General features: G+C 31.0%; 1 protein-coding gene across 2 annotated transcripts in view; it reads right to left on the bottom strand.

Moving 5' to 3' along the window:
• The window catches only part of LOC112521940, a 45887-nt gene extending 37707 nt beyond the window's left edge, over window positions 1–8180 (bottom strand). The window contains exons 1-3 of one of the 2 annotated variants that reach the window (XM_025130950.1): window positions 7894–8180; window positions 5236–5298; window positions 1929–2342 (exon numbers count right to left, since the gene is read on the bottom strand). In XM_025130950.1, the coding sequence (XP_024986718.1) occupies window positions 1929–2342; window positions 5236–5298; window positions 7894–8046 (630 nt within the window). In that variant the 5' untranslated portion in view covers window positions 8047–8180. The remainder of the gene's footprint in view (window positions 1–1928; window positions 2343–5235; window positions 5299–7893) is intronic. The other variant, XM_025130951.1, reaches the window with a different exon arrangement.
• Between the last annotated feature and the right edge of the window lie 5312 nt (window positions 8181–13492).

Here is a 13492-nt window from a genome sequence, read left to right as displayed (position 1 = left end):
GTATAGCTTCTAAGGAAGGGTGCGCTATGTGAGTTAGAGATGTAATTTCATGTTGCCAATACAAGTCCTCCCATGGGTATCAAAATATAGCGTGGTTATTTGCATCGGAGGCCTCAGAATTATTTATAGTTGCATTAGGATTATTTGGTGGTTCCATTGGGTTGTAATATGGAACTATTTGTTCAGGTACTTGATTTGGAGTGGGGATTATCTGTTCGAGCACTTGATTTGGAGGGTTTAAGATGAAATACGGGTCTTCGTAGTGACTCATGTAACCATCCATTTCCATACTCGAACAAATCTCCTTCGTTCCTTGTAGACATCTATAATGGGTTAGAAATCCTTATAGAATGTATGCTAAAAAATGTTGTTCAAGTCTAGGTTTGTCTAATATAAGACCAAACTTAGTTCACTTGAACCAAAGGCTCTGATACCGTTTGTGACATCCCGTTCCCGGGGGTATCGTCATTTGCCCTTAGAACAAGTGAATGAAAGAAAACTTCATATCTTAAACTTTTATTCCATGATAATAGAGTTAATACAACAGCAGAAGATGATGAAAATTTACAATTTATAATATTCTAACATCTTAGAACAACAATACTTCAGCTTGTTCCTACTCCTTGATTCCTTAGATGCATATATGAATACGTAAGCTTTAAGCTTAGTGAGTAGTTATGGTTTCATGATAAAACATTCTTTCCAACTAATTAAAATAATTCTTATAAACTTTCACGTATAAAAACATTTCTTTGAATCTCATAGTTACATGCTAAGTAAACCAACTTCTTACAGGTTCTTTAACCTAAGGTCCACATAAGGCTGCCCAATAAGGTCCGTTTGCAAGACGTACCTTCTTTCCATATCCCGTACGTTGGATGTTTAAATGGTTGTACTTAATATGTATAAAAACTTTCATGCCTTGTGTATATACATGTATTATAACATGCAAACATTACTTTAGGTTGGGGGGTAGGTCCTGGTGGGGAAGTTTATTTTGGCCAAAATACCTTGACTCCTCGATACTCAATCAAATCGCTTTCGTCCACTTAGCCATCTCTCCCAATTGAAAAAGATAATTATCTTACATTACACATCAAGTAAGGATTAAAGAAAGTATTTCTTTGACATTTGATCGTTTCTTTCATGCCTTGGTGTAAAACACATACTTGTATCAAAAATGCCATCATGCATCTTTTGTATAACATTCACGTAAAGCAAATATGCCAAAATATCTTGTAATGCATAAAATACTTATATGTAGCATGTATGTACCTCATAAATCTCATAAGTACTCACCTAGTCTTTATTATGCTTTAAGGTAGTATTACAATCTTGGGATGGAAAAGAATGAGCCCTTTAAGCTTCTATTTATAGGGTGTAAGGTATGCTTTAAGGTACTTGTTCACTTAGCTTTTCAACTTGTAAGTTTCTAAGGATATGCCACATATGTACTTGTTCATTCTAGCCTTGCCTTGTAATGCTTTTAGGGTTGCCACAAACTCCTTTTCTCTTACAACTCATTCTCTAGGCTTGCTTTGTCATAAAGAGTAGGTTTGCTTTGTCATAAGTATTTTTGTGGCTCATGTTGTTTGTGTTTAAGTAGCTTAGTAAGCTACTTATGTGCTTATTAGTAAGTAGCTTTGTAAGCTACTTGTATGCTTGCTTACTTATTTATTAATACTTTTTTTAATAATGTTATTTACTTTGTTTTAGTTCTTATATTAAGAGCCTTTAGAAACAACTTAACTTTTTAAGAAATTATGATAAAGATATGTATATATCTATATATGTGGCTGAAAATTAGGGCTGTTACAAAATGGCCTACTCGTTTACTGAAAGATTGCAAGCAAATAGATGCATATCCCAATATCACACATAGACAATATTATGGCCTCACTAGGTTAGAGTATAGAATGTCCACTCACCCATAAACTTCCCAAAATTCGTGTTGAATGCTTCCAAAGAAATGAGAAGCGTCCATGCCACTTCCGGACAATGCGGAATATTGCAGCTTTCAGTGATTCTTTGGCTGACATAGGAAACCTGCTACGAGATTCATCTTTCTTGGTTTTACGAAAGGTATCTTCAACATTATCACTGCTAGTAGAAGTTTCAGGTTGTGATTCAAGAAGTTCATTATCGGACTTCCAGAATTTTAGAGATGATTTTCCACTCCTACCGCTTAAACTAACCCAATTTGACCAAAACTGTGCATCCAAAGATGTTGATTCATCAACATTCTGCTCTGCAACTTTCACATTAGCTTCAGTTTCTTTGTCAAGAATGCTCTTTGCATCATACTGAGGTTCACTTTGTGACCATAAGCCAGCACTAGTAATCTGCACAAATGAAGGAGGCTCCATAAACCATCAAGGAACAAAATGATCTGCATTCGCGATTATAGCAACCTTTAGATATGCAGAAGCAATAGCAGAGGCATGCATGCATGCATTAGAATTAGATACATAAGTCACTACGAGGCATAAGCAGATTTTCCAGCTACTTTTTTTTTCTTGATGTAGGAATTTTCTATTTTGATTCACTTCTAAAAAAGAAAAATGTAGTCAACAATTGTGAGTATTATCTATAATTGTCCAAAAAGATGTTGATCGATATATTGAGCCACTAACTTTTATACTAGTTTATAATAATATATTTCATGTTTTAAGGATTCACCCATTGTAGTCTTGTTGTTTTGTGCACTTCGTAAACTAGGTGCAATTTGGCGTAACTTGGAGTCTTTGGTGCAATTTGAAGAAGCCTTGAAGATCCTAACCAATTGCCGGTGTTACTATACATTGATGTGACATTGCAAAGATTAAAATACGGGAAGATTGCTTGAGGGTCACTTGCCTGTTTCAACTAAGATTGACTTCGTAATTTTCCTAATGCAACTAGGATTCTGAATTTTCTTGGGATTTACTTCCATGTTTAACTAGGATCTAGCATACTATAGCAGCTATGTATCATCATAAATTATCTTATGGGCCCTACGAAAATTTGATCTCTGTATTCTCCCTGTCTCGGAAACCTTGGTAGCTAGTCCTACTAATGGTAGGTAGACAAGGGCGGACGGACGTTATCAATAGTGGGGGAAAGGCTCCCAGCCAAAAGTCAAAAACATTTATTGACTAGGTTAAAAAAATTACTCTCCCTCTCATTAGTTTCCCCCCATTCCCATTTGAGACTCCCCCCAGCCCCATATGTTGAAATGTACAATCCCCACAATCCCAACTCACTCGGCCTTGCATACCCAACTCCCAAACCGGCAACGCGGCCACCGCCGACCACGAGCATCTCCTGCACAATTAACGGTTCAACACTTCTTGCTTCGATTTAAAGTTTGTTCTATAATTGCTTCTATTCCTTTCTTGATTAGTTAGTCACTTAGTTGCTTAGATTAATTTGCTGATTGGGATTTGGGGTTCTATATTTCATACACTTTCTCTGTTTGACTGTTCATCATTATCTCCTTGGATTAATTGGTGATGTGGGGTTGTATAATTTACTTACTTTCTCTGTTTTTTCATCGAGTCATTATCTCCTTGGATTGATTTGCTGATTGGGGTTCTTATATTAGTTGCTTAGATTTCAGATTCGACATTTCATATTTTGGTAGATTATTTGCTGTTCTGGGGACTTGAGGAGTTGGCATTCCGTAATTATTATAATGCTATGCTACAGATTTTTTGTTCCAGAAGTTTTATAATGCTATGTTTTTATATATCTTTTGTGATTTCAATTTATTGTTGTAGGTCTGTACTTTCTATAATAACACTATGCTTTGATTTAAACATTTGCTAAGTTGTTCTATTTTTTCACTAGAAAATGAAAAGATTTTGCTAAAATATGGTATTTGTTACATGTCCCCAGACTATGAATTTTCTGGATCCTGTGGTGCATGTCCAACATTTCAGAAGCAATGGTTCACTAATCTCAACCAACAGTTCTGCAATTAAGTATGAGATAATAGGTTGTGTATTTTCCTTCTATTTGTGTTGTAATTGATTGCTTAATATATATGCATACTTTTGTTTAGTGGATCTTAATTGAATCCCTGACATGATTTGTTCCTGTTAATCATCAATTGTGAACTTAAGTAACAGTTACAACTTCTGTTATGTTTCATAATAATTTATGGTTTGTAGAATTTTCATTATAGTGTTGTACGAGACGAGACAGTAGTTGTGAGAGTGAAGATCACTTTCACTGCATTTAGATATGGTATCCCTTGATATATGACATGACAGCTTTCTATAGTTGTCAAGGGATGGTACCTAAGGCAGAGAAATAAACTAACATGGGTGGTCTATCACACTTCCACTGGATTTTGATTCCAAGGCATTCTCACCCACCTAATTATCTAGTTATCATTTAGATTTTTGTAATTAATTTTGTTTGTGCACTTATTCATACTATATCTTAAAACATTAGATAAAAACACCTTATTAAACATTTGGTACTGCTTATTAATGCATAATCTCTTAAAATTCAAGTTTACAACTTATTATTGCATACATACAACTTCTTAAAGCTCCATATTCGAACTCCATAAAACTAATTGATACACATGTTCAAATACAGGATAAGCGTTAGACAAAGTAATACGACGATATACTCCATAAATTTCGGATTTTCTTTTACACGAGGAATTGCATTAATTTTTCATCCTCGGTTTACAATAAAATATTACATCCCCTGCTTTTCACGGGTACACAGCTAGTATATTATAAAAATGTTTGATAAACCCTTGCGAAACTGAGTTTTTACTCAAGTAAATTATTACTTTTAAAACCACAAATCTCTGAATATACGGTCTAGCACATTGTTCGAAGTATAATGAAGGTTCAATTTCGACAGCTAACAACACTCATCTTTCAACTGAAATAGAATTTAGAAAATCTGAAGACTGAAAGTTACAAAAAAGAGTATCAGGAACGAAAAAACAAGAGAGAGAGAGAGAGAGAGTTGGAGAAAGATATATAAACAATGGAGCCTTGTCTTTTGTAAGGGTTTCAAAACCTTTCTTGATGCTAGAAGTGTACCCCTACGTAACTTGCAACGAAAGAAGCCCATATGATTACTTAAAGACACAAACAAAGAGGATTGAATATTCTGGGTAAAGTAATGAATGATTTGGACACTTGATATCTCGTATAGTGCTGAAGTACCTAATAACATTGCACATATGTAGTAAAATTGAATGTATGTCACCACTAGGAAACACCAGACCTTAATTTGGATAAGCTGCGCTTCAGTAGTTGCAACTCCAGTAAGTTCACTTGAGCAGCCAGGCTACAGAACATGGAATCCAGTTAGAAGAATAGACGAAATATATACACCAAGAGATTTGCTGGAAAGAATAAGAGCATTGTAAGCAAAGCCATCGAAAGGAGACCTAAACAAGCTCAGCAAGTGTACCAAATGACAAGCCAGGGATCCTATTATATTACTTGTACTTGAATATAGCAAACAAGTGTATTCTTTATGATAACACAGTCCTCTTCTCTGCTAATTATTTTTTCCTTTCTTCCCGTCAATTAAATACAATTAGTTAGCAGCGCCAAGTCGCCAACAATCATCCTTTTCTCTATAATGTTGATTTTAAAAAAGCAAACATGGCCTGTTAAATCTAAGGCAGCTTTCTTATCCTATCCAAGTTTATGCTAAAATAGTTCTCTCTATTCTAGCAAAAGCTGTCAGACTACTTTCTCTAGCTCTACCAGTAAGGTTACTTCATAAGAAACTTCCTCTAACATCATAAGTGAGTATTATTCATTCCGACTTTCCTTTCTTCTAATGTACCACCCTTTCATCTAAACATTCTCATCCTTGCCAGACTCATTTTTGAATATGTTGTTCTGAACTTTCTGGTGTCTTACATATTAAAGCACGGTTGGCTATATATCTAATTATTGTCATCAAAACAAACTTTTGATACCACAAGCAGATATTCATGCAATTCTAGATCACCTAGAAACTCACCAGACTCACGTCCTACTACAATTTATCTCCATTCTTTACGTCAATGTATATTATAATCCCTATCTCTAACTGTAATAAAAAAAAACAACTCTCTTTGCATGCTATCACACTAGTTGGGAATCAAGTGAATGAAAACCATTTATGTTCCTCTTATAATATCTATATATTTACATTAGTTTCCTTCAGAATATGATGATTTCCTTAGTGGACCTCTTACACATATATTCAAGTATGTCATTGAACACCACATACAATATCAGGGATTGACTCTTCGATTTTCATGTCATATATGAATGACTTGTTCAACTTGAAAATTATCTTTATTATTCTTCTGGATTGATACTACAGTATCTACATCTGAAAGTAAATTTTCTAATACCTGTCTCATTCTAGCAAGTTTGTTGTAACCTTTGGTATGTAAATTTTCTATGTACCAAATGTAGTGATACCTTCTACCTCTAGGAAGGCTGATTGGTTTTCTCATGGTTGGTTCCACCAGTTTTGCACGTTAACAATATTATCTAAGAAAACTAGTTATCTTCTATATATCTACATCATCAAGCTTTAAATATACAGCTGCAGCTGAACCTAAAAAATGTTCTCCACAAGACAAATTAATAATCTTTGGAAAAGAATATTTGAAGCAGTGGCAGAAACATGACTACTAAAAATATAAGCCTACTATCCCTTTATCTCAATCCTTCAGAGACCTGATGTACACCGGCAACAGGCTAGTCAGCTAGATAAACCATGACTTACTGATGAAGAACTAATCAGTTAGATAAACTATAACCATCAATATTATTAGACGATAACACCTCAACTGAGTAATCATAATATCTTATGTTTCCTTTGACACATGAATATTTCCATATTGATGTCCAGACTATTATGAAGAGGAACTATGTTGATTTATCATGATGTTTTGTGCAAATATATAAATTCCATTACATGATAGATTAGCACATGGTTGAAAGAGTGCCGATAAGATTAAGAATGGAAAAATGCTATAGTTAATTCAACCTTAAATCAACCAGTTCGACTATACCCGCCTTAATTCCCTCATTCAGGACAGATGGAACCAGGTTATGGATCTGTTCAAGTTGGTCGATCAATCCCTCCTTTGTTTCCCCTGCCTCCGGGCACCTTAGAATAGATTTGATTGGAAGTTTCATCATGGTGGAAGAAGTGTGTTGGTGTCCACATCTCATCGCCTCATGAACATAATGTGTGTATAGGTATGTATGTATGTATGTATTTGTTGATTGGTATTGATTAATCTAGGTAGAGGTTGTCCACAATTTGCAAAAAAAAAAGCGATATGACTGACTGCAACTAAAGGAGTTGTCCTTAGATACAATCATAGAAGTGCATCAAAGGTATCTAGTTATGATCTAAAACTCTAGGAAGGTTCACCTCTTGCTTTCTATTGATACCACCGTGATATAACTTTTGAGGGAAAGCTTATACCTAGAACAGAATATAGGTATACATAGAAAATACATCCGGCGTGTCCACTTGTCCTTGTGCTGTCTGTTAAAACCTAAAGTTAGTTGGCACCCTTGATGTATGCAGCATGCTCTGCTAATACTTGGTGATCTTCCATAACTTCTGTATCGTTATGCTACCCAAAATTCGAGCATCGCTCACCAACTGAAAGAGGATAACATATGGATGCAGTCTCACTAACCTAAAATTGACATCAAGTCAACAACGATGTGCAGTTTACTTTTAGCAAATATCATTCTTACATAGCATCCAGCATAGATGTGAAGGGAACAACCATGTTAATTATTCCAGGCACTGTCTGGTTGCAAATTGCAACTCTTTCATTCATCAAACGATCGAAACATGAAAGTAAATAGAAATAGAAAATGTTTGAAGAGTGTAATTGGATTGAATTACCTGTTGGACGTAATTGGCATGCATAACAACAAGAATACAAAAGAGGGTGATGGCTATGAAGAGATATATGTACTCAAGAGAAGCTCGTATTCTTGGTGTGAGGACATGTGAGAATCGTTCTTGAACCCTGATGAAAGTCTGCTCAGGATCCATGAGAGATGAAACCCTAACGGTTGAAGGTGGTGTTGTGAATTATGAAACAGAAAGCTCGATCACATCCATTTCCAGAAAAGAAGAAGAAAGAATGGGGAATATGACCCTGTTTTGATTGTTCGCGATTCCCCCCGATGAAAGAGAAAGAGAAAGAGAAATGGGAACTGGAATTGGAACCGGAATTGGGCATTCTTATTATGAACATATTAAATTAGATGGTTAAATGCGAAAAAGATAATTGTAATGTATTTTTTATTAAACTTATAATGTTACATCATTATAATGTTACATCATTATAATCGTCTCTTTAATACCTTCGAAATGAGTTTAATATTGAATAGTTTTTAACTTAATTATATTATTATATATTATATATACTGTGAAAAAATATTTTTAATATTTATGATTTATACTTTTATAGTTATTTATTTATATATATATATATATTATATATTTTGGGGTTAGGTTGTCCAAATTGCACTATATAATATGTTCGGAATTAATATAGTTATTTATTTATATATATATACTATATTTTTATTTTAACAAGTTACACCATTATAATCGTCTCTTTAATACATTCGAAATGAGTCCAATATTGAATAGTTTTGACTTAATTATATTATTATATATTATATATACTGTGGAAAAATATTTTTAGTATTTATGATTTATACTTTTATAGTTATTTATTTATATATATATATATATTATATATTTTGGGGTTAGGTTGTACAAATTGCACTGTATAATATGTTTGGAATTAATATAGTTATTTATTTTTATATATATATATACTATATTTTTATTTTAACAAGTTACACCATTATAATCGTCTCTTTAATACCTTCGAAATGAGTCCAATATTTTTTGACTTAATTATATTATTATATATTATATATACTTTGAAAAAATATTTTTAATATTTATGATTTATACTTTTATAGTTATTTATTTATATATATATATATATATTATATTTTGGGGTTAGGTTGTCCAAATTGCACACCATAATATGTTCGGAATTAATATAGTTATTTATTTATATATATATATATATACTATATTTTTATTTTAACAAGTTACACAATTATAATCGTCTCTTTAATACCTTCGAAATGAGTCCAATATTGAATAGTTTTTGACTTAATTATATTATTATATATTATATATACTGTGAAAAAAAAAATTAATATTTACAATTTATACTTTTATATTATTTATTTATATATTTATATATTTATATATTTATATATATATATATATACATGTATTAATTCAACCTTAATCTGAGTTTCTGGCCAAGAAAGAGGATAAACAGTTGAAATTTCATTCTAAAACTCATCTTTTTTGGTATTTTCATGGCTTATGATCTGTTAAATTTGTAGTTTTCTTTATTGGTTTTGAGTGTTTATCTTAAAACTCAAGTTTCTTGGTTCTTTACTCTTTGTGTAAATCGAACACATTTGTGGAGTCGTTTAAATATATTGGATTTTAAACTGTCATACAAYTTTTTTCATCGATAGTCTGTAATTGGAACCATAACTCTTATTTATTCAAATTGTATTAATATGTAAAGACCAAGTGTAACCTACATCATCATTAAATCTTATCTTATAAAACTATTGGAACTTCAAAATCTTTAAAATTAATGGTTGCCGCCGCATTGCACGGGTACACAACTAGTACTTTAAAAATATGGATTTTTGTTAGAAGACTCATTTATATAAAGAAAAAATAATCTCAACTGTACATGAATTAGAAGATCATAAGGAAAATATGAAGATTGTTATTTCATGGTGGTGGAAAAGTACATGTAACAAAGAAATACAACGGTTAAAGGTAGGATTGTTTTCCCACCCTTTTCCTTCTCCTATCTATTTATACATCTCTTTCTTCCTATCTGATTCTCCCTTGTAACTTGTATCTTCCCTTGTAACTTGTGGCCTCCTTCTTCACATGTAGAACCTTCTCTTTGATTGGTTCCTTGTGAAGGTCCCTAGGGAAGGGATTTTTCACCCTATTTCCCATGTAGGTGGCATGGCCACGTTTTTTACACGTGGGATGGGTCTCATGTGTCTTATTTATCTTCTTTTATTCGTTATCAGATGTTAGGTTAACACATATATCTTCATCTGTCTCTTTCTCTTTCTTTGGAGAGCATGATGGACATCAGTCTCTATTATGTCCTCTGAATTGACATATCTTGAACTGGGCTTGTGGGTTTGACTTAATGATCCATTTATCCAATAAGTATATTTTTGTTCTCAGATAATTCTCCGTTGCTCTGGGTGTTGATTTTGCTGGGGAGATCATTACTAATGAATATATCTTATTTCCGCTATATGTACGGAATCCTCTTTTAAAGTTGGCTTCTATTCCCTGTAAGATAATTTGGATGCCTAGAGCTCTTCTATAATGAATATCATTTTCACAAAAATTTTGAAAATTTTCTTTTTTATTAGTTATCAAAATTGAGAAAGCTTCATATTTTGCCAATTGGATAAAATAATAAGCTGGATATCTATTTTCTTTAAAAAAAATTGGTCCTGCAGATAAATTTTTTAGAACCAGTACACCTTTTGGGGTAATCGTTAGGTTATTAAGATGACAATCTTTAACACCCATCATTACCCAATGGGGCAATTCTAAAATTTCAGGAAAATCGGGAGTAGTGAGATATATCGAATTTGTGGCACCAAAATCGTATCAATGTTTAATCTCCTGAGGAGATGATCCTTGAAGGTAATTAATTCTATGGTAAATCCCAGAAAAATCTACATATCTAAAAGTTGTTTCAGAATATATAAATCTTTCATCATTGAAGTTTGATTTTCAACATAAGTCTGTTGAACAGGAATATCTATTAACATTTCTTTTTCTTTAAAAATCGTTTTTTTCTGAACGTTGTCTAAAAGACGAGGATTCTTCCACTGTCTTTTGACTATCCTCAGAATTTTGATCTGTCATCTGTATTTCAGGTGAAGAAGTATCATCTTTTTTAAATGTACGTTTTAACAAAGTTCTTATCTTAAAATTGTCGGTTTTACAACTTATCGCTCCATTTTTTATTATCTGGCTTGCTCTTGTCAATAGATCTCAAACTTGTAAAGTAAGCCCGGTAGATTGGCAAGATCAATGATATCTGAGACCGTATCTTGAATCGTATCTATCTCTTCAGTCATCTTTTCCATCTCTGGTTAGAAAATTTGCTAAAACATTTTTATCCGACTTAATAATTTCTATATCAAAATTATATTTAGATAGAAGAGTTTGCCATCTAATCAATCTTTTATACTCTGATTTAGAGGGTAAATTATTTCTAATAAATGCCTTAACTTAAGTATTGTCAGTTATTAGTAAAAAGTTTTTTGGTAATAAAAATTAATAAAACTTTTGACAACTTTTTACCACAACTAATAATTCTTTTTCATTTATACGATATCTTATTTGGATATTACCAGAACAATATCTACATATGTTTTCTCCAATCTTTTCTTGTTATAATCTATTTTCTTAAGTTCTTCACTCCAATAATTTTCAGAAACATCTGTTTCAAGAATCAAATTACCATTTTCTTTTGGTAATTAGAGTTTTGGCAGTGTTCTACAATATTCTTTTATCCTTTTTACTTGGTTCTCTAAACCCTTATCAAAAATAAAGATTTTATTTTTCTTAAGTAAATCTTGGAAGAGTTTTCTTAATACGGCCAAATTTTTAATAAAATCGGACGCATAATTAAGTATTCCTAAAAAGCTTTGTACTTGTTTTTTATCTATTAATTTATCAGAAAATGAATTAATTTTTTCTAAAATGTGGCTTTGAAGTTCTATACCTTTGCCGTCAATTTTCATATGGTATTAACATCTTAGACAAATTATATAAAATTAAATTAATTTTGTTTTCATTTTTATTTTGAAAAACCAATTTTACTATCCTTTCCTTTGAAAAATTAAAAGGAATTAATTAATATTTATACTATATTATAAAATATTTGACAAAAACACTTAATAACCACTCTTTATGCATAAAATACTGTTTATTAATGAATGTTACTTAAAACTCAAGATTACAAGTAGATTGTGCGTAAGTACAATTTATTAAAACTCCATATCTGAATTCGTGTAACTAATTGCAGATAAACATAGTCAAATACAAGATAAACATCTCATTTTAAATATAAAAAATCTAAAATATAATTAAGATAGTCATTGAGTTCTAACAGAATGCTTAATTATTATCTTTACAGAATGTTATATTATTAAATCAAAAATAAATTATTTCATTATTAAACTTAAATTAAATTATAATAAAAAAATTAAAGAAATTACATAAAAAAATAAGAATTTTTAAATAGTTGATTTGATATTAACATTGATATATTTTTTTTTTCAAAATTTTATGTGATATCTTCAAATTTATATTTTATTCAAAAAAAAATCATTATTGTTTTTTTAAAAACACATAAAATCGTATTATACCATCGACAGAGACAAAGAATAAAATAGAACATTAAAATCGAGTTGTATCTCGCTGCATTGCACGAGTACCCTTCTAGTTCTTCTAAATATGAATTTTAATGAAGTTAGAGACTATTTGGTTGGTTTTCCATTAATTTATTTATGAATATAGTAGTTTGTATGGATTAATCTCGATATGTAAATTTGAAAGGTTTTTTTTTTTTTTTTTTTTTGTGAAGGGTTACTTTAGAGATGAAGTGAACGTGTTTTTTAATTGAGATGGGAAAGTGTAGAAAAAAAAATTAGTTTTTTGCATAAAGCTTCCTTTATAAGATCATTAAATATACCACTTTTTATTTATCAGTCATCTATAGTGGACTAAATAAGTTATTAATTTCATAAAACTTATTGAGCTGCTAATAAATAAGCCCTTATTTTACAAAAATAATACGTTCAGGAAGTTGGTGTCTTGTAGATTCTATTTTGAAATCATTTATTTTATTTTCTTCAAAAAAAAATAAAATTCTACATATTCATTTACATCATGTATCATATCGTATAGATTAATATTTTTTCAAACTTTGATTCAATATTATATATCCATATCTATACTATATTATAAAGCATTTGACAAAAAAATTTAAAAACAATTTTTTATGCACAAAGTACTGTTATTAATACATATTACTTAAAACTCAAGATTACAAGTAGATTGTGCGTAAGTATAATTTATTAAAGCTCTAAATCTGAATTCGTGTAACTAACTGCAGATAAACATAATTAAATACAGGATAAACATCTAATTTTAAATATAAAAAATCTAAAATATAATTAGAATAATCATTGAGTTCTAACAGAATATTTAATTATTATTTTATAAAATGTTATATTATTAAAACAAAAATAAATTATTTAAATATCTAGCAAACACTTTTATTGAAATTTTGGAATCAGATAAAAAGGATATGAATGCAAATACAGTTTCC

Source organism: Cynara cardunculus (assembly GCF_001531365.2).
Source record: "Cynara cardunculus var. scolymus isolate 2C chromosome LG 11, CcrdV1, whole genome shotgun sequence".
Lineage (NCBI taxonomy): Eukaryota > Viridiplantae > Streptophyta > Magnoliopsida > Asterales > Asteraceae > Cynara > Cynara cardunculus.
This window is presented reverse-complemented; position numbering and strand designations above follow the sequence as displayed.